The sequence below is a fragment of the Muntiacus reevesi genome, chromosome 2 (genome assembly GCF_963930625.1).
Source record: "Muntiacus reevesi chromosome 2, mMunRee1.1, whole genome shotgun sequence".
NCBI lineage: Eukaryota > Metazoa > Chordata > Mammalia > Artiodactyla > Cervidae > Muntiacus > Muntiacus reevesi.
In genome coordinates, this window is record NC_089250.1 from 39,509,206 (window position 1) to 39,531,350 (window position 22,145).

The following is a 22,145-nucleotide window of genomic DNA, read 5'->3' on the forward strand; positions in this document are numbered from 1 at the left end:
TTGAGGTAAAACTTACTAGTAGGAGGTATAGTTTTTTTCTTCATATGTTTGTTTAAAATTTATGGAAAGTACTTATGAACTTATGGAAGGTACTTAGTTAAGTTCTTGCCTAAATTAAGTACATCTAAAATGATAGAAGATAAAACTTATCTGGGTACATTTCCAGCATATATTTACCATACAAATACTATATGTAGTAATATAACATAGATATTTCAAATGTGTTTTTTATATGGACAGAGAATATAAGTTATTTGATGAGAGTCACACAGTGTTGGAAGTAAGATCAGAACCTGGAGAGTGTGACCACTGTTTTTACCTAAATACTACCACCATTTGGACTGCCTCTGGGCTGTTGAGACGATTTACGAGCCATTGGATATAGGTGCTCAGGAAAAAGTCACCACTGCTGTTTTTACTATCATCTCATTCTCAAGCACCACCATCTTCATACCTGGGTGCAAAGTATTCTTTCTTCCACTGGCCAGTAGGGCTTGTTATTTATTAACCATATTGCTGTCATTAGCACTATTTGCTTCTGGAGTTGATATCGTAGGAAAGTCTCTCATAATTTGTTTAGATCCTGAATCTAGTAGGTAAAAAATGAAAGTTAGGTAGTATTTTAGTTTTTCATGGTAACTTATGTGTGTGACTAACTAAACTCAAACAACTCTCAAGGTTTTTTTCCATCTAAGTGTTTATCAGCTTTTTGACCCTATGAAATTCACACTAGAACTTAGTTTCTTTTTAACTTAAAAAAAAAAAGTATTCTTCTTAGTAGGTAGTACAGTTGAACACATTTCCTAACTTTGAAAATATGGCAGCTAAATCATAAATGACAACTTTGGAAACTTTCCACTTCTAATCATTTTAAAGGGAATAATCATAAATGCAGCAGTTTTGAATGGCAATAGTTTCAAAACTGTTTAGCTTCATTTAGCATTTCTCTTTGCTATTTATCTTAAATTTTTTATTTGACAAAGATACTATTTATACTGTAGACAGCATAACTTAACTATGCTTCAGAAGCTTCATATGTTTTTCTAGTAATGGATCCTGCATTCACTGGTGTGCTTCTTTGAAGATGATGCACAAAGGTCTAGATAAAACAATGACCTTAATTCTATCACACTCCAGAGGACAATTTTCAGCCTGATAATTAACATCTCTTCTACCATCTCTGAGTTATTTAAGCAAACAAATGTCTAAAATTTTTGTGTAAGTTAATTATTAGGTTTTAAAATGTGATAGAACTTCTAAAAACTTCTGTTGAATGATCTTGTTTTATAAAAGAAGAATCCAAGGTTCTAGAATGATGAAAGGATAAGCCCAAGCTCTTTGGGGAATTGACTAACTTGCCCAAGACCATCTCATAAGGAAGATGAGAGCAGGCTGCTATCTTAAGTGTTCTTTTAACTTAAAATTTTTATTATCACAGAGTTAAGATCAAAGATGGTTTTCCATATGAGCCATTTTAAGAATGGAAAATTGGAGGTTTTTCCCTTCTACATTTGAACTTTGGCTAAATATTTCAATTCCAAGATGTTTTTATGTTTGTGGGAATATTCTACTAGAAATGTCCATTTGGACCAGTTGACATTTAGGTGACTCTAATACTTGGGGCGGCTGGTGTGCTTTTGTGTCCCCAGGTGTGGCTCTGTTGCCGTTTGTGGACGAGCGGAGACTGCGTGCTGCCCTGGAAGAGGTGTACCCAGACCTCACCCCTGAAGAGAGTAAGGCCATGCCCATCGGGCAGCACAGTCTGTGTGACACAGGCTTCACGTTTGCTTATAGAGTTAGACCTTTTTTATTTTTATTGGTCAAATTTTTCATAAAAGAGGCATAAATCATTGGTTTTACTTCTTTGTAACAAAAATGAGTTTCTTAAAATTAATACTATCTGTACATTGAGTAGTAATTAAATAGTAAATTAAATTGAAAGCTTTTAAGTTATAAATGTTTGATTTCTTCCATCTCCCTTCTTCTCTTCATCTTCACCCACCCCCCAGATTATAATAATTTTGCTTGAAGGTTAAGATGAGTTGCAAGCATTTACTCTCAGATTGTTAACTTGAAATGTTATCTTTTACAACAAGTGGGATTTTTGTCATTATACTGATAGTTAAAATATTAGGAAATTGCAAGGTTGGGTTCTATTGGAAAATTTAATACCAGTGTAATAAACCTATAGAAATAATTTCTCTGTCAGCCATCCTTAGGATAATTTTCCTTTTCAGATTATTAAATTTGTATTTCCTTTGGGAATGTTTATATCTTATAAGAAATTGAGTTCTACTTAGTAAAATCTTGCAATAATAGTCATTGATTTGTTTTTTTGAGATTAAAAGCTTTTTTTAATAATCATTGATTTTTGAAACCTTATTGTCAAAGTTTTTTTTTTCTTTTTTCTGCAAAGACACATCGCCTCTTCTTGTTATTTTTTCACAATCTCTATACATTTTTTAAAAAAGCATTCATTTATTTATTTGGCTACATGGGGTCTTGGTTGCATTATGTGGAATCTTTTGCTGTAGCGCTTGGGCCCTCTAGTTGTAGTGCTCAGGCTTAGTTCCCTTGCGGCCTATGGGGATGCTAGTTTCCCGACCAGGGATCGAACCCACATCCCCTGCACTGGCAGTTGGATTCTTAACCACTGGTCCACCAGGGAAGTCCCCATAATAAAGCTTTAAAAATTTAGATGCATCTTCTAATTTTGGTCTCATAATAAAAATTGCTCTTGTGGATATAACCTTGATCTTGTCCTGTCTTCCCCCCCAGCCAGAAGAAACAGTCTTGGAGGTGACGTCTTATTTGTTGGGAAACATCACCCACTGCATGACTTCATTTTAGAGCTGTACAAGACAGGTTCCACAGAGGTATGGTTTCTTTTCCATCATGATGTGTTTCTTGACAGTGTGTTCATTTGATTATTTAATCAGGAATGCATTTTTACAATTTTGGCCAAATATAAACCCAATTTACCATTTGGAGCATTTTTAAGTGTGTAATTTTGTGGCATTAAGACCATTTATAAAGTTGTGCATCTTCCTGATCACCCTGTACCTGCCAGACAGCATTAAACACTCCTCCCCATCCTTCTCTGCCCCCAGCCTTTTACAACCTCTCTGCTACTTGCTGATTTTATGGAGTCGCCTAATTTTGACACCTCCCCTAGATCACATCATGCAGTATTTGTCCTCCTGTGTCTGGCTCACTTCATTTAGCAGAATTTTCAAGGTTCAGCCATTTTATGTCAGTGTTTCTTTTCTTTTATGGCTGAATAATACTTCATTTGTGTATACACTACATTTCATTAGTCCACTCACCTATTGATGGGAACTTGCCTGGTTTCTACCTTTGGGGGGTATTAAGAATGGTAGTCCTGTGACCACTGGTGAACAAACATGTTTGAGTCCCTGCTTTCCATTCTTTCACCTGTATAATCAGGACTGGATTTTTTTTTCCCCCCCACAGTCAGTGGATGTACCACCTGAACTATGTCATGGGATCCAAGGGAAGTTTTCTTTGGATGAGGAAGCTGTCCTTCCAGATCAGTAAGCATCATTGTATTTAATTGAGGGGTTGGGAGGATGTTTAGTTAGCATTACTACTTTGTTGCCTAAATGTTTCATATTCTAGAAATAATAAGAAAGTAGTGAGAAAACAAAACAACATAAAAGCCTTGGACTTGGGGTCAGAACCCAGCTCTTGAGGAGATCCACACAAGGTCAAAATTACTTTCATAATCTTATTAAAGTGTCAGGATGTTGTGTATCTTGTTGTGAACCTGTCTCTCAACTGTTTGGTGTTCCTAATTTATGAAATACCTGTTCTATTTTTCTATTCAGTTATCTGTTCCCCCACTGCCCCCTTTTTGGTTTATAGAATATAAAGAATTCTTGTATCAGAATTTTTTTTTTTTTTTTTTTACAAATTCTGATATAAGCCCGTTGTTCATAATTGTTTTCTATTAGTGAAATTACAAACAGGGCCCTTTTTAAAAGTTACCTATGATTATATTGTTTTTATTGGTTTAGTGATTTCTCTCTCTCAAAGCATAAGAAACGTTGCAACATTTTGTTTCCACTTTTCCCAGAGGTTACAACTTACAAACAGATGGTTCTTCTGTTTCTTTTTAGAGTAGTGTGTTCTCCTATTCCCATGTTAAAGGATCTGACACACAATGCTGCGATCAGGTAAGTTTCCCCAAATTCCTGACATTTGCCCAGAATACAGCTCTGAACTTGCAAATAAATTTAAGAAGACTTGTGATTCACAGGGAAATGGTAGCTATTATTCCAGCAAGTCTTTGATATTTGGAGAGTCCCTGTGTTGCAGACCTCCAAGTAGAGCCTCTTGACTTTAAATTATGTATATTGTTAAGGTTACTGACTTAACAAGCTTACTTCTCTGCTTTCTGGTTTCCCCTAACAACCTCTAATTCTTCCTGGATTAGAGAGGTGGGAGGTGGAAAGTAGGAGTTTCCAAGAGTTGTGTGCTGTGTGGGTTCAAACAGACCTCTGCACCCTGGAGGCCCACATGGCTTCACTGTATTGTAACATAATATAAATTGTATTTGTATTTGTGGCCCTGTAGAGTTCAAAAACAGAGCTGTTAATATATTTTAGTTAAGATGAGATAGAATGAATTAGTGGAATTTTTTTTTTTATCTATAATTACAAACTTTTAAAGGGCTAATTTCTGCTATGTGGAAAACTCATACTTCATTTCCTCAATGGTGACAGCATTTTCTGCCAAGTATGTAAAATATAATATGGCTCTTTAGAATAAAAATCAGTAAACTTTCTATGCATCTGTGTAACTATTGTATGAATTCCTGATCTTGATGGCAAGGTTTATGTTGTTTCCCTCACTCTTTAGATGAGAACAGGGCAAATGTTTAAGTAATTTAAGAATTTTGTAAAAGCTATTCCTGAATACTACTTTCCCACATGTTATTATTTCTCTCACTCTCAGGGACTATTTTGGATTTTATTTAGATTTCTCATTGTGAAGTTTAAGCATGTTTATTTTCCTATCTTTAATGGATTTAGATAGCAGCTGCCATTCTAGGAAGGCTTTCACTTACAGACATCCTTTGTGAATTTGAAAAATCTTACTAGATTAATTGCCTTCATCTCTCACCACCCCCATTCTTAAATTTCCGGTGGATCATTTTTTTAATTAATTTGCATTAGCATATAGTTGCTTTACCCTTTATCTTTGCCACAGTTTTTGTTTATCTTGGCGTATAATCTGTCCTGGCTCTTTGTCTTTGGGCTCTTTTGTTAAAGGTGGGATTCAGAACCATAAGCCAGGTTCCTGTGTCCGCCACAGTCTGATTCCGGCAGAGCCAGTGTGGACTGTGTTTAACCCCTGGGGCCCTGCTTGCAGCAGACCTTCAGGCCGGTTACACCACCAGTCTGCTCCAGATTGGCACATTTGCTGTGCTCCTGAGTGTCTCAGTGTGTGTTCAAGGGTCTTCCTTCGCAGCCCCCTAGAAATAGTAAGTTCTACTTAATTTTCTAATTAGGACAGAGACTTGCCCAAGGAAGAGTTCCAGAGTTAACAAATCCTGGAGTTTTTGTTTGTATGATTATGATGGTGATGGTGATTTCTGAGCCTGAAATGGCCTTTAGTGTTATTTGGTATCCATTGTTTTCACAAGATTATTAAATTTATAAAAGAAATCTCAAATCCAGGTGTATGTTGAATAAATAATAATAAATAAATAAATAATAAAATTGAGTTGATTTCCTGGAGATTCCTGAAAGGCCAAAGGTAACTCTTTTCTTACGAGGTCATTTTCAGTATTTTCTCTGAGGGGTCATGCTGAGACTGATGCAGTTTACTTTAGCTTTTTGGATGTTTGTTTCAGGACTTCTTCTGTATCCCAGTGTTGTTCTTGCTTTACAAACAAAAAATCTGAACATGCAACCTCCAGTGCCCCCTGCCAGTTACTCCTGTCTCTGTTGACTCCTGGCATTTCCCCCCTTCCCTGTTTGTGTGCACCTGGTGTTGGATTCCGTGTTTGAGAAGTTGTCTCCTTGAGTCCACTTGAGTGGATTTTCCCTCACCTCATGTTCCCATCGCATTAGGTCTTACCTGTGTTGTTGAGGAAATATATTTTAGAAGTTATTGAAGTGTCTTAAATTGATGGAAGGACTCTTAGAGAATACAGTCAACTGTGACCTAGGAATTTTTTTTTTCAATTCTGATTCCATAAATCTGTCCGCATAGTAGTAGTTTAACTGTGAGTAGAACTGAGCCATCTCCCTGAATTTCTCTCGTCCTTCTCTTCTTCCACCATTGTAACTTGCTTTTTACAGTAACTCTTTGCTGACTTTACAGATATAAAACCTCTGTTTGATTCTCAGTTTTCTTCCCATCTGCAGGAGCAGGTGACACCCTCTGTCACCCGGGCTCCGTGTCCACACTGGCCGCTGTGTCCTGCACCCACCCACACCTTCTTGCCCATCTCTCCATCTTTCCCTCACCTCCTGTTCCCCCGTTGCCCAAAGTTAGGAACCTCAGCTTCTCATGGTACGTGACTCTGTGTACTGATACCAGTGCTCCGGAACCGTCTTTCTTTCCACTTACTTCTCATATCTGGCTTTTCCCAGTGAGCCTGTTTATATTCTCATTTCCTGGATTACTGTAGGGCTCTCCCACCCGATTTTTTTTTTTTTTTAAATCCCACCTACCTTCCCACTGAATCTTCTCCATTGCCACCCCTAGGAGACGTGTGGTTCCTGCCATAGTTTGGTAGAGCCGTGCTCTGTATGTGGGTCCCCACAGCTCTGCAGGGACGCCTCCTCCTTGCTCTCCAGGCTGGTCCCTCTGTGAAGACCCCCTCCCTCACATACGTGTGCATTTAGCCCACGTTCACAAGGTCCCATGTGGAAGGCAAGTGACAGGCTTTGATCAGCATCTTTCTTGTGCCTGCTGTGGCCTTTTCCACTTTCTTCCTTACTAAACTGTTAAACTTTTCCAGTCTATCTCCCCTTTTAGAAGAGGAGGCAGGCCCCATGGTTGGGCACTGTTTGTGCCTCTGCTCCCACCATGAGACCATGTACACAGTAGGTATGCTGAAAATTTGTTTGGTAAACTGCCAAAATGGCCTGCTGACCCCAAGAGAGCTGCTCTGAGATACTTTAATTGCAGGCCGTGCTTTATTACCAGTTTCCTCTGTTGGCTTTGTGTCTAGAAAGCCCCAGCAAATCCACGTACCTACCTACCACCTTGTCTCTCATCTTCTGAAACCTTTCACACTGCCTGTCGTGCCTGGCCCTGCCCTGAGCCGCCTGGAGTAGAGAACATCTGAGATAAAAACGGTCATGGTGAAGACTGAGTTTCTAAGAGGAACAGATTGAGTCAATGAAGTGCTGTTCAGCTGTTCTTGAGCTTATAGCATCTTTATTATAAATGGAACCATTTTTATGTACTTAAAATATACAGTTAACAAAAATCTTTCTATAACAGATGGGCCCTAATTATTTTAAGTGGCATTATTTGAAGAGAAAAAAGTTAGCTATCTAAAATGTCAACCAGTTCAATAAAACCCTTTCTCACTGATTGCAACTGTAATCTGTAATCTTCAGAGGATCTTTGGAGAATATGAAAAAGCACAGAGAAGGAAAGGAAATGGTTGCGTGTACAAATAACCTTCTGGTGAATGTGTGTCTAGTCTATTGCCTGTATTTCCCTCTTGTCATTAAGTATTTTGTTACTACATTTTCAGAAATAAGCCACTTCTGTTTATTTGTTATAAAAAAAAACGGAAAATTTATTTTTGGCTGCCCTGGGTCTTCCTTGCTGCATGTGGGCTTTCTCTAGTTGTGCTGAGAGCGGCTGCTCTCTGGTTTTGGTGCTCAGGCATCTCACTGAGGTGGCTTCTTTTGCTGCAGAACACGCGCCTTAGGAAGTGTGGGCTCAGCAGTATAGTGCACAGGCTTGGTTGCCTCTGGCATGTGGGGTCTTCCTGGACCAGGGATGGAACCCACGTCCCCAACATTGGCAGACGGATTCTTAACTGCTGGACCACCAGGGAAGTCTCCGAGGATACCATTTTTAGAAAGAACCATAGTTTCTTTAACCAGTCTACTATTTGCCCATACACTTAGGTTTTACAGTTTTTCAGCATTATGAATCCTGATGTTATGAGCATCCTTAGATATAAACTAGGTGCATATCCAGAGTCCTAGAAGAGACATTGCTGTGTCAGAAGGAAGACTTGTGTGCTTTGGGTGAGACACACATAGAGAGCCCCCCCCCCCCCCCCCCCCCCCACACACACACTCAAAAAGGCAGTTTGGCCCAGCTTGTTAAAAGTCTGAGTCTGAATATACAGCCATCACATCATTTCAAGTTGTGACTGTTTACATTCTCACAGAAACACGTTAGTCGAGCAGGATATGGGACTTCTAACAGGGAGGCTTTGTGTTTTTTCCCCTGTGGTTTATCTGTTCATTGTTTTTGATTTTGCAAATGTTTCTACTGTTTCTTGCAACAAGCTCTGATCTTCTTGAAGATGTTTGAGGGAGGGTCTTTGCCAAGGACTGAACAAAATGAAAGGTGGTTTTTATTCTTGTTGTTGCAAACCTCTTGTACTGGTGTCTGGTATCATACTGGAATTTCTCAAGAGTTGGGCTGGCAGTGTCTGTTCTTTCTCTGCGATCACCTACAATTAGGTGGAGCATGACTTTGCACATAAAGTTACACGAGGGCCGTCCTGGGGATTAGTGGCAGTTTGGTGAGAAAGATGTACAGCCATTTGGCAGTTTGGCAGAATCTGCTGACTAAGATAATTTTGGGAGAAGACTTCTGAATTGTAGGCATTCTCTTTAAAGATCACAGCATCTAGTTCCCTGGTGGTGTAGTGGTTAGGATTCCAGGCTTTCACTGCCATGGCTACAGTTCGGTCCCTGGCTGGGGAATGGAGATCTGCAAGCCATGCAGAACAGCCAAAAAAAGAAAAATTAAAAAACTTTAAAAATAAAATGAAGGTCACAAGTACCTGAATTTACAGGTAGTAGTCAAGCAGGCTAATCCAGTGAAATCATTAAATTGTTTCTTATTCTCTTCTAGTATCAATTTTAAAGACCCACAGTTTGCTGAAGATTACATTTTTAAAGCTGTCATGCTTCCGGGAGCAAGGTAACAACTGAACAAATTAGAAAATATAAACTTTTCAAGTTTATTTTGTGTACGTGAAGTCCATCCCTGTAACTAAATGTTGTATTTTCAAATGGTTAGAAAACCTGCACCAGTCCTAAAGCCTAGCGACTGGGAGAAATCCAGCAATGGACGGCAGTGGAAACCCCAGCTTGGCTTCAACCGGGACCGGCGGCCTGTCCACCTGGATCCTGCGGCCTTCAGGGCTTTGGGGTGAGTGGTAGGTTTTTCTGTCTGTGTATTTTGGTTGCTCGGAATCTTCCATGGAGCATTAAGTCAGCCCTTACACCACAGATGTTCAAGCTTATTAAATACAACTATTCTGCAGCTGTTTTAATGACTTTGATTCTTTTCTGCTTTTCTTCTTTTTTCAAATTCAATTCTGTGTGTCTGGTTTATCTATTGCTTTGTGTTGCCTGAGAATTCCATTATTTTCTTTCAAGAGATTTTGCTGTCTCTGACCGTTATTTCAAAAGAATGAAACATGCTGTTTACCCTCAAGAGCGTTGTGACTGAGTTAACCTCTGGTTGTCACAGTCCCTCTACGAGGAGCTGCCAGCCCCTGGGCTCGTGCCCGTGTGTTGAGGCCTCCATGATGCCTGAATGTGTCTCCTGGCCTGTTAGTAAGGTCAAGCCTCTCAAAGTGTCTGCTGGCCTTTTGTATCTCCTCTGCTGTGAATTTTGCTTTTTATCCTTCGCCTTCATTAGCTTCAAATTTTCTTTTCTCCTGACTGTAAAAGAGGGAGCTTTGAAGCAGAAAGACATAAAGTTGGGATAAAAAGAGCAAAGTACTAGAGCATGTATTAATGAGTTATCATCTGTGAATTGATGTTGGTAACTCATAAATAGATATTTCCAATGCATATGAAAGTTTTAAGATTCAAAGTGTGCTTTAGGCAGTAGGTTACCATTAGTAGCATGCATTTTATGCAGTGACTAGTACGGGACAGTGGCGTCATGGGCTTTGAGTCCTGAGTGTCTGGATCAGACACCTTGTCTACCACTGGATATTTTTTGTTAAAGTTACAGAACCTCCTCTGCCTCTGTTTCCTGTGTGTGAAATGGAACTTCAGCCTCGTGAAGTTGTGGGGATTAACTGCTTGGGATAGTTTCTAAGCCACTGTGTAAATGTGAGGTATTCAGCAGGTTGCTTGGAAGTCTTCATTTAATAGTTAAAAAATAAAAAGCAAATCTAAAATACTCTCTAGATTTCTTTTTTGCATTATTTCATCCACTTTGGAAAGCAACATAGAAGTATCTCTAAGTAGAGTGTTAAGGTCTGAGGATCCTCTGAACTTTTGATCCAGATTCCTACTTCTTGGAATTTATCCTGAGAAAATATTTTAGAGGAGCCTAGTTATACACCCGTATCTCTAGGCATTGCTGTCTGTACTACTAGTACTAACTAGTACTAAATGAGTGGACAGGTTTAGTAAAGTATGAGACACTAACATGTAAGTATTCTGTAATACTTAATACACATTACACTTAGGAAGACTATGAAAAGTATAGGGAAATGTTTGATGCAATAAACTGAAAATAGTAAAATATAGAGTAGAACCCTGAACAACTGTGGGATTAGGGACATTCACCCACTGAAAATCTGCAGCCGTGGATTGTGCAGGACTCCAGTATTTACTGTTGAAAACACTGCATGTATAAGTGGACCTGTGCTGTTCAAGGGTCAACTGTACAGTGATAGCAACAGCATAGGTCTTTGAGGGCAAAACTCAATATAATGCAGAAAAAGAGAAATAGACTGAAATGATTTTTTTTTAATAAAGTACTAAATATTTACATGATTATCAGGAAGCTCTGGTGTGACAAATGTACATTTGCTGTCTCCATTATCAGGTAACATTTTGAACTTTGTTCATTTTAATTTAAACTTCGCATTTTCTTGGTCAGATCTAGTAGTGACGAGATGGCTACCGGCATTTGTTTATCATGATAGTGATGGGTACGTCTATGTCTAACTTGTTTTTTGGCTGGGGGGGTCCTTTCATAGCCACGTTATGCCGAGAGGCTCCTCCGGAACGGGTGTCTACAGCAATGCTGCACCACCACCCGCAACTTTCCAGGGGAACATGTACCGGCCACTTTTGCGAGGACAAGCCCAGATTCCAAAGCTCATGTCAAGTATGTTTTCAGTAATGGGTTCTACCTACTAGCTTAAATACTGTGACAAAGGGTGGTCTCTGATCTACATTGCTAAAAGGGTGGACCTAATAGCATAATTGCATTCATTTTAATTCATATGTCCATTTAATGTTACATTTGCGCTCTGTGGCTGTGCTCATTTTCTAGAAAATACAGGTTATATACCAAGTTCTCAAAGCCAGTTTTCTTCATGAAGCCTTTGCATCTTCATTCCTGGTTGTCTGCTTGCTTCCAACCAGTCAGACTCCCGGGTGGTGGGGGAAGAGGCAGTGTGGCAAGATGCTGACATTTAAGTCCAAGTGTCGTATCATTTAAGTTTTCTTCTGAATGTTTCAAAGAGTTCATAAAAATTAAATTTAGAAAAAGCAGGAGGGGCTACTCTATTGCAGAGAACCCTTAGAACTCTGTTAAAATCAATTACACCTGTCAAAGAAAGAACCAGATTAAAGCTATGATTGTTGGGAAATATTTATGCCATGTATTTAGTATTAGTTCATGCTGATTTATTCACGAAAGCATTTTTAACCTGAAGCTCTAAGAAAGGAGTTCTGACAGTCTCCTGCTCTCAGGCTTCTGTTTTCACTGTGTTCTGTCTGTCTGTCTGTCTCTCTGCGTGTCTTAATGATAGTAAATGGAGCGTTGTTGCCTCCATCGTAAAGTCTGTGGACTTGAGTGGTTCTGTTCTGTTCAGTGAAGAAAGCACAGGGGGCATGGAGTTTGATAGGCTGTGGCGAGCTGCTTGGTATAGTAGTTTCTTTAGCTACTTTCCCCCAAAACTGAGCAAATAGTGTTTCTTGGCATTTCCATTTATATCCGTGTGTGGAGTATGTATCAGGATGTAACACATACAACTGAAGCATCTCATCAGTTTGAAAGAGCTGTCTGTGCCCCGAGAGCTCACCCTGGGTGAGGGCACCTCCGGCAGGCAGTTAAAGCCTGCTCTTCACTTACACGGTCCTCGTCAGTGCCTTTCTGCTGTGGCTCTTTTCTGCTTGTGCTGGTATCATGGCTTCCCAAGAGGAGAACAAAATGAGATGCAGATACTAGACCCAGGTGTAATCTGTCTATCTCTGTGTCTTGGTTTAGCCAGTCATTCTCAAGATCACAGTTGTGGGGAATTTCGGAGGTTACTGTGTCGAGTAGATCTCTGAGGTTTGAGAAGACAAGTTTGAGTAGCACAGGCGAAAGCAAGCATGGGCTCCGTGTTAAGCAGCTCCCTTCCATTATCAGCCAGTGCATTCCAGGTTTGATGTGCTTGAAATGTTGTTTTCAAATATACATCAAAGTGAATACAACCACAAAGATAACAAGCTTTTTCATGGACCTCCAGAAAACCATCTTCTATATCACCTGTGATATGCAACACACTTGGGAAGTATTAGCCAGATCAGTAGTTCTTGTCAGGGCATCACAGACGCAAATGAGAATCTATATAAGTGGGCCTGGTTCAATTCCTGGTTAGGGAACTAGATCTTCTATATTACAACTAAATATCCCACAAACCCCAACTAAGATGGAAGATCCCACGTGCTGCAGCTAAGACCTGGTGCAGCCAAAATGAGATAAATAAAATTTTTTAAATAAAAATTAAAAATAGGAAATAGGCTTTGTAGAGTAGGGATTCACTTTGAGCAAGAAACACGTGGCCCTCCCTGTCTGGTGACTTGTAAACATCATTTTCCAGTTGCTTGCTTGTGTATATATATATATCAAGAGTTGACTTTTGAATATTGACTGATAGTGTCACTAAAATTCATTTACTCTGAAGTCTTGTTTGTATGTTCTTTTGGATTTTGCCTTTTTCATTCATGTCATTTGTCAGTAGTGACAGTTTTATATATTCGGTTTCTGATCTTAATGCCTTTGGTCTTTTTTGCTTTATTGTACTACCTAGGACCTCTAATGTGATTGAACATAAGTGGTGATGCTGGGCATCTTTGTTTCATTGCCAGTCTTCAGGGGAAGACTTGTAATATTTCACCATTAAATATGATATTGCTGCCGCTGCTGCTAAGTCGCTTCAGTCGTGTCTGACTCTGCGACCCCATAGACGGCAGCCCACCAGGCTTCCCCATCCCTGGGATTCTCCAGGCAAGAACAAGATAACCTTTGTTAGGTCGGAGGAGTTTCCTTACATTCCTTGTTTCTAGTGGGTATTGGCTTTTATCAACTGCTTTTCCTCCATTTCTTGAGGTAGAGATGTTTGTTTGTTTGTTTTTTATCCTTCTGTTGTTACATGGTGAATGACACAGACTGATTTTTGACTGTTACACTAACCTGGCATTACTGGAATGAGCCTAATGTTTATTTATCCATTTTTTTGTGTGTGTGTATTAGCATTTTGTAGGATATTGATTCATGTCTGTGATTTGAGAGATGAGTTTACAGCTTCGCACATTCTGGGCTCATAAAACAAGTTAAGTGTTTCCTACATTTTTATTTCTCTAGTAAGGGTTACTTTGAGATTGTTGTCATGTCTTAATCCTTCGAGGAATTCAGTGGTTTGTATGAGTCTCTTTTTTTTGCAAGAGTTTTTTAAAAGCTTCTTAAAGGAGAAAAAAAGTGCACAGTTACATCTCATTTCTAGAACCACAGCTCAGTTGTGGAAAGGCTTGGTGGTGGTTCTGGTTAGAGAGAGACGAAAGTCTGCACCTATCTGTGGTCACACTTATATGATAAGCACAGACAAACGCTGCCAGCTGTCAAGAAAGGAAATTCCATGTCCTGTGAAGTTTTCCCCAATACTCTTCACACATAGCTCCAAAGATTTGGCTTTTCTTCTTTCTCTTTTTTTTAAGTTTACTGTCATTAAGATTTTTATGGCATATTTATCTCATGGCCTCTTGTGACCTCTCAGTTTCTATTTATGCAGACAGACCTAATCCCTGCGTATATGCCAACCAGTCTGTCCGTCATCCATCCATCCATCTGTATCTCTGTCTATATTTTGTGTCTGATTTGTATCCGATCCTTTACCTTTACATTTCCATATCTTTTTTGAATACCAAGTGTTTTAGGGTGGTGGTATTCTTTTAAGAACAACAGTGATAAGATCTTTTTTCATTTTCTCCCCACCAGTCTGTGTTGTCAAGATGCTCGCTCCCAGAGTGCATGTGTGAAGTATTCTTGTTTGCCCTCCTGTCTTAATTAGATGTGTGTATTCTAAACTGAAAATACTGAAAGTAGCGTGCAGATCCCCAGTCTTGCCTCCTGGAGATCCTGAACTTCTGAGTCTTTGGTTGAGGAGGCGGCTCTCCCGGTGCTTCTGACATAAAATAACACGAGACTCCCCTCAGCCATCAGCGCAAGTGCCTGTGGACTGTGGAGTGGCATGGTGTGCTGGGGTGGGCCTGGCTTCCCCTCCAGCCTCGGGAGCCTGTGACCTCAGGCAGGCTTCGATCAGTACTCAGCATTTCTTCATTTCTGAAATGGTACAGAGAACACCCATCTCACAAAATTCCATGGTAAATGAGTTTTTAAGTACTTGAAATAGTACCTGGCACAGAGTATGTGCTGTGAAAGTACTAAGTGATAAATGATCCTCTATATATCGTTCCTCTTTATAGAATTTTGAACTTTAAGTTTTGGTTAGGAATAGTTTTAGTAAAATTGAGATCTAAACTGGTTAGTCAGTCTTTTAAAATATTTGTAGTATCATAGCTGTTTCTTCACATGGTGCTGAGCTCCATCAAGGAGAGCCACTGGTCACAGAGCCAGTTTCTGTCAAGTGTCTACTGCAGGCGTCTCTGTCAGTCTTTGATTTGTCTTTGATGTGTCAGGTTTTGGCTGATGGGTGATTGTCCAGGGACTGTTGGAGTCAAGTGCAGCCCTGAGTGCTCGGCATGAATAAAGCATTTGCTTCTGCAACCAGAAGAACATGGCATGTCACTTCTCTTCATTTCAGTCCATAAACTTGTCAATTATCTGCATTTGAAAAGTGATTTTTGATTAGTGGCAATCAGTAAACATGAAATCTTTTCTGTGATTGCCACGCTGATTAGGTAAATTGTCACTTGAGGAGCTGTTGGTAAAGCCTTGGTTTCTGTGGCCGTAGAGCTCTAGAAAACGGATGTGTTTTTAAAGACCACATGAAAAAATTAGCTCTCATTTTTTTCTCTCTTGTGCTGCTACATTTCTGAAGTGCAATTCAGTATCTCAGAATTTTTTTTCTCCCTCTCTAATGGATCTTCTGTTAGAGCCATACAAATGAATGATAATAAGTTTGTTTTACATTCTATTTCATTACTTCTCCGCCAGGAAGTATTTCCGCCTTATGAACACTTAAGGGCCATATATATTGTTTGAGCCACATGAAGAGATTTGTTTAAAGGTAGCCTTGACGTTTGTCCATCCTCTTTAGTTTTTTTCTTTGATTGAGAGCAAGAGGTATTTTAATGGTCGTTTGACCGAATTTTTAAAGTCTTATAAAATTTGCTTAGGTTTTTAACAAAAAACGATAGTTTTTGCATGTGCTGAGTTTGGAAAGAACATTGTCTTGGTGGTAAGAAATAGTGAACGGGAATCCGAGAGGAAAGCACCTGGCATACCAGAGTTGGTGGAGTAGGAACTCCGGCCGCTTTCCTGGGCGCTTATCGGGATACAGTCAGACCACTGAGAAGGGCTCTGCCTCTCCAAAGAAAACATTTGTGCACAGTGAAGTTTACATTCCAGTTCTCCTTAGAACTATTGGTGTGCTTAACAATGTGGCATATTCGGATGTAGTGAATATTCTAGAATGTTGAGAACTTTCCCTCCACTTACAGTGTTCCTGGGAGGAACACTGCTTTTTTCCTGCCTTTACTTTTCATAAAACCTTAGGATAAACATTTCTGAAGGCTTTTCTTAATGTGAGTGTATTTTTTTATTATCTTCGTTAGATTCTCCTCGTATTGGGGGTCTTTGTGGAAGCCTCTATCAGTCCCATGGAGAGTGCATACTCTGCAATGACACCATATATAAAGAGACACCATGCAGCTCGAATCGCAGAATTAAGTCTGTTAAAAAGGAGGCCTGTTTCTGGGCTGACCACAGTGATTTTGAAATGTGTGAAGTACAGAGTTAGACAGGGGTCCGAATGAAATTTCCTGTATTTCTTTTGATTTTTTAAATTATTATTATTAATTCATTCTTTGGTTGTACTGATTCTTCCTTGCTGTGTGGGCTTCTCACTGTGGTGGCTTCTCTGATTGCAGAGCACAGGTGAGCTTCAGTAGCTGTGGTTCCCAGGCTCTCAAGCACAGGCTTATAGTTGTGGTCCATGGGCTTAGTTGTTTCATGGTGATGTTTCTTATATTAGCTAATTTTGTTTAAATAAGACGCTAAACTATAATGCTTCTGGGAACATTTTACCAGTTTTCACAAACTTAAGTTTGGTACAATATCTGAATAGTAATGGACTGCAAGGTTAACAAAGTAACGATCAGAAAAAGCGGCCCAAGTGTTGGTTTTACTGTTGGTAGATTCCTTTCTCATGATTCATTGAAAATCATAAGAGTGTTTTGGGGTATGTGTATTTTAGGTTTCTCTATAGAAATAAACCACACAGGTGAAATGATGGCTGTCTTGTAAGAAGTTCTGGTTTTACCTCCTCTGATTTAGATTTCCTGATGGTACATAGTGATTTGGACATTACTCCAGGCCCTGACTAGGGTTCCTGGCCCTACTTCCTGTGAATTGTGTGGTGATGAGCTTCCTGAGTTTCCATTCAGGTCTGAATATCTAAATGATCACAGAGAAACATCATCAGCATTGTTCTCGGTTTGATTGGTACTAATTTGGTTTTTAGGGCTTCCCAGGTGACTCAGTGGTAAAGAATCCCCCTGCCAGTGCAGGAGATGCAGGTTCAATCCCTGGGTTGGGAAGATACCCTGGAGAAGGAAATGGCAACCCACTCCAGTGTTCTTACCTGGAGAATCCCATGGACAAGAGGAGCTGGTGGGCTACAGTTCATGGGGTCACAAAGAGTTGGACACAACTGAGCAACTAAACAACAGTTTGGTTTTAAAGAGATGACAGGGAGGCGTAATTCACATTGACTAGAAATGCCATCTCTCTTTCAGTTTGGAATGGTATTCTGCTTGGGAGTGATGGAGGTGAAGGCCTCACGCATGCGCGCGCCATTGGCCCCGGACTGGGGGACTCCCCTAGGCTGGTTTGTCCACTTTGGAGGCTTTCTTTGGGCCAGCACCTTGGCCATGTTGCTTCCAAAGTGGAAACAGTCTGGTGTTTCCTGCTGGAACCCTTGTGAGCAGCAAGGTGCCTTTACTTGTTCCTGATTCTCCTTAGCAGGGGGTTTTAAAGCAACGTTCTACTTCTCTCTTTCTCCTCAAGTAAACCCAGATTGCATCTTTTTGGTTGCTAACCAGAGATAAGCTTTCATTTCTTCTTTCCTTTAAGAAAGTAATTTTGAAAAGCATGTTTCTAGTTTATGTTTCCATTAAAATGTGAGCTTGAATACATTATGGTAAGCCTTGTTGTCCTTGGGCCTTGGGAGTCTGGAGGCCTTACTGTCCTCACACGGAGACCTCATTAGACAACTCCTGGAACAGCTGGTCACACTCAGACTCTGCCAGAAGGTGGCCGAGGTGACCGAGACTGGGGCCAGAGCGGCGGACAGTTGATACCAACTGTGGGCCGCGCTGGCCTGCACCCCATTTACACAGAGGGCCGGCAACCACTTACCTGTTCCTTGTCATTTGTTCAGTGTTCCCGGCTTCGCTTCATGTTAGGGGAAGAGGTTTGACTGTCAGAAAACAGCAGGGAAGTAGGCGATCCCTTTGTGAGCACATCCTCTGGCCTGTTGTGGAGAGACTTCTGCTGTGTCCTGTCGACACAGCTCAGAAGGTCAGGGTGCTTTCCGGTTGACGTGTTTAAGGGGCAGATTTTAGCCTTTCTATTAAAGTTACTATTTGTTCAGTTTCTGTTTATGGATAAAGCTAAAATACCATCGTTTTGCACAACATTTAAAATATGAATGTAAAATACATACATATGTCTTTGCATACACACACACACACACACATAGCAAGGGAGAGAGAAACATGTGAGTTTAATGAGAAAGGCTTCTAAAACTAAAAGCTATGTTTTCTTAACAAAGAAGAAATAATTTTACAGAAAAATTTGTTGACCTTGTTGATTTCACATCTTTTCACATTTCCACAGTGTGTAATTCTCGTTATTATATTCAGTCTCAATTTTTCCCAAGAATTTTTAATTATATTATATGTGGGTAGTTGAATAATAATTAGTTTTCCAAAAAAAAGGTCTCCTGTTTAATTCTTTCCTGTTTATCTTCCAGATATGAGGCCCCAGGACTCCTGGCGAGGTCCCCCTCCTCTTTTCCAGCAGCAAAGATTTGACAGGTAATACTAAAGCAGACATGAGTTTTCAGTAATTTTTCACACCAGCATTTGAGGTTTGAGCTTTCCCTGTACTATGAAATGTACTTTCTCTCCTCTAAAGAGTTTCTTTCAGGCCTCTTCTTTAGGAAAATACATGGTTAGCACATTGAAGTAAAAGATTCATATTTATATAGTTTCCTGCTTTTCTTGGTTCCTGGCCTTTACTTTATTGATGCTTTTGAGGTGCCCTGAAAAATGCAACCCAGAGAGCTTAAAATTGCATTAGGTTTTGGTCAGGCTAAACAAATTTCTTTTTAGAAGAGTTGTGCAGCTTAATGAGGCATAACTAATGGGGTTCCACTTTTATCATTTCTTTGCCGGCAACACAGTGTCAGTACAGACCAACCATTGATTCTTCTGCAGACCTCTTGAAGTCCTAATCAGCTTCTTTGGTACAACTTTTTCAGGGTTGACAAGCTTATTGTAGTGCAGTGTCACTGTAGGTCAGTAGTTATTAGTTGCCACTGAAAACAGTTTCTTCAACTACTTAAGACTGAACTGAATTAAACGCAGAAGGGACTCAGAAGAGGATTATGGGATCTGCAGTCTAATAAGTACCACGGACGAGGAAGAATGTGACATGGTTTAATAACAAGGGATGTTTGACATGTGTTCTTTCATTGATAAGTTGTGCTCGCCTAAGTCAGGTGGTCTCTGCACGACAAGGCAGCCAGGCGTGTTATGAATAATTATATTAACATCTGAAGAATAATTTTTAAGGGCAGCTTTAAAGTCTGTCGTCTCATGCTGGTCTTGCCCGCATTGGTAAATGCTGAGACGAGTTTAAGCCCCCTCCTAGCACGGCTTCCTTCTTTGCCTTCCCAGTCCTGATCTGTTTTGTTCGCCTCTCCTCTGCTGTTTTAGCAGTCTGATCTGTTCACATCTGAAATGAATGAAGTGTTGTTATTTGAACAGGGTTATAACCTCTACCCCCTTTAAGAAAGTTCTTTCTTTAGAGACTCCAATACCTCATTTCATTATTTTCTTCAAGAAGATAAAAGAAATTATGTTATTCAATTGTTTATTAATAGTATCAGCTACTTAGTGCAAGCTGCATGTTAATTTAGAACAACTGCTCTTGCCTGTGTTTATGTTCTATTTTCAGTGTAAGTGCTCAGGGCTCATGGTATGTGCCACTTCAGCATCCTCAGAGTAGCCCCATTGTCACACTAAATGAGTGAGGGGTGAATAAAATACATATTATCACATTCACACTGATCTTACCTTAGATGACCTTAGATGACTGTCTTCTGCAGAACGATTGTCACGTTTGATGTTTAAGATTTGGTTTCCCCACTTTGTTGCTTGCTTTTTTCCCATGTTATTAAATAATCACCAAAGTGCCAGCACTGTGCTAATAACATGCTTTTAGAAACATGAATTCATTTATTCCTCCTGTCGCCCCTTTGAAGTAGATGTTGTTACTTTTACAGATGAGGAAACTGAAGCCCACAGTTCAGCTTATCTGAACTTATCTGAACTTCCATACCATTCTTTAACCAAGAAACTTTTCACCCGAGCAAAACTCATCAGAAAACTGGCTCTGAGCATTCTGTCCCATGAAGCCACAGGGACTTCAGAGAAGTCCTTCCCCTTCTGAGGCACCCTTTATTCAGTCCTACAACTTTCCTTCCCTCTCCACATTAAGCTTCCCTAAGATCACCACTTATGTCCTGACATCCGTGGGTTTTTCTTTGATCTATGATCTGTGACTTAGTCAAGTTGGTATCTTCCCGATTGATTCTGTGAACCCAACAGATTTGATGTGTGTTCTGTAGGAGTTTTGGTTTACTTTCAGTCAGAAAGTGCCATAATAAGGCAGAAGTTACATGTGAGCTTAATAGAATTCCTTATGTCTTAGAACGTGGTTGTTTAAGAAACACACTGTTTATTCTTAAAGAAAACAAAGTTTGAATTTAGCATCCTAAACTTCTCCAGTAGCCAGCCTTTCAGCAGATACATCACTCATTTCTGTAGCCTGTGTCAGTCACTTTTCTGACTTTACATGACACAGAGGAGAAAATACAAACTGACTTTGCTGAGATGTCACAACTGGTAAGTAGAATTCTTGCTAGAACCAGGTTTCACTGATTATTAGCTCAGTACTTTTCCACTGCACTGTTAAGTGTTTGGTTGAGAACCCTATTAGAGAAGAAGATTTTTTAAGTGTACTTTTTTTTTTTTTTTTTTACATAAACTACACTCTTTCTTGAATTAATTCCTACTTTGAGATAGTATTTATAGTTCATATGTTCATTTCACTTAAATTACAACAGGAGCACCCTGCTCCTGCCTTCACCTCCCCCAAAAGGATGGCCTAGCCATCATCATGATGGTGATCGAGGTCCGGCTCGTGCCTCCTCCTCCCCGGGTGCCGCCCTGTTGTCTGTCCTTGCCAGTGGGGGAGTCTCTTTTCTGGCCATATCTTTTCCAATGTGGCCATTTCGTTTTTTAACTTAATGGGTGCTAAGCTCAGTTGTAGATTTTTAAAAGCTGATTTGTCATATACATATATATGTGTGTGTGTGTTTATAAATTAAAAATATCCCAATGAGTAGTATATAGTTATGTCATACTGCCAGCTACTTTCCAAAACAGTAATTTAGAAACTTCAGAATATTGTTGTCATCCACGGTGCAGAATGCCTCAAATAAGTTGCCTCAGTCGATAGCTACTCATTTAAAAAATTAAAATGTGTCAGCCTCAGCACTTCCATCTCAGATTTAGAATGTATTTTCCAGGGCAGATTTCAGTTCGTAAAAAGTATTTGCAAACTGATATAATTAGTATAGAAATATGATAAACTTATGTAAAATAAAGGCCTTTCTGTCACCATCAAGCAGAAGAGGGTAGTTCGTACATATCCCTCTTACATGGCTCTTTCCATTTAATTATTTTTGTAACTATTTAATTAAATTATTATTTTTATAAACATTTTTGTCAAAAAACATTTCAGGTAATCAATTTTAAACCAAAAGGAGAACTTTGTGCTTCCACACTGTAGCCTTGTTCTTGTCTTTAGGTAATAAAATAATGTAGAAGTGCACTTATAATGTGTTTTAGCCATGCCAGCTGATTTTCCTGAAACTCAGTTGACTGAATTTTACTGTTGTAAAACTGTGGAGAAAACATGGTCACAGCTCCTACAGTGTGTGAGCCGCACGTGAAACAAGCGGATTTTGCATTAATGGCCCGATTTTCACCAGCCTCCTTGGTCACAGCACGAATTTTAACCGTTCAGTCTTGGAGACCGGAAGAGACCGTGTCTTCTCTGCATACAGAGCTGTTCCTGCTTGACAGTTGAGCCATTCTCGCTGAAATATATTTGTATTAGTGAATTCAAAAATAATTAAAAGCCCTAAATATACCCATATTCTTTCTGAGGTACAGATATTTCATTTTATTTCAACT

The 22,145-nt window shown here is 39.7% G+C and overlaps 1 protein-coding gene across 4 annotated transcripts in view; it reads left to right on the forward strand.

Moving 5' to 3' along the window:
- XRN2 (5'-3' exoribonuclease 2) overlaps positions 1-22,145 on the forward strand; it is a 63,603-nt gene that overhangs the window by 37,222 nt on the left and 4,236 nt on the right. For all 4 annotated transcript variants that reach the window (XM_065921333.1, XM_065921335.1, XM_065921336.1 and 1 more), the window contains 8 exons: positions 1,650-1,733; positions 2,779-2,876; positions 3,475-3,554; positions 4,140-4,196; positions 9,088-9,156; positions 9,256-9,387; positions 11,183-11,313; positions 18,632-18,695. In XM_065921333.1, the coding sequence (XP_065777405.1) occupies positions 1,650-1,733; positions 2,779-2,876; positions 3,475-3,554; positions 4,140-4,196; positions 9,088-9,156; positions 9,256-9,387; positions 11,183-11,313; positions 18,632-18,695 (715 nt within the window). The remainder of the gene's footprint in view (positions 1-1,649; positions 1,734-2,778; positions 2,877-3,474; positions 3,555-4,139; positions 4,197-9,087; positions 9,157-9,255; positions 9,388-11,182; positions 11,314-18,631; positions 18,696-22,145) is intronic.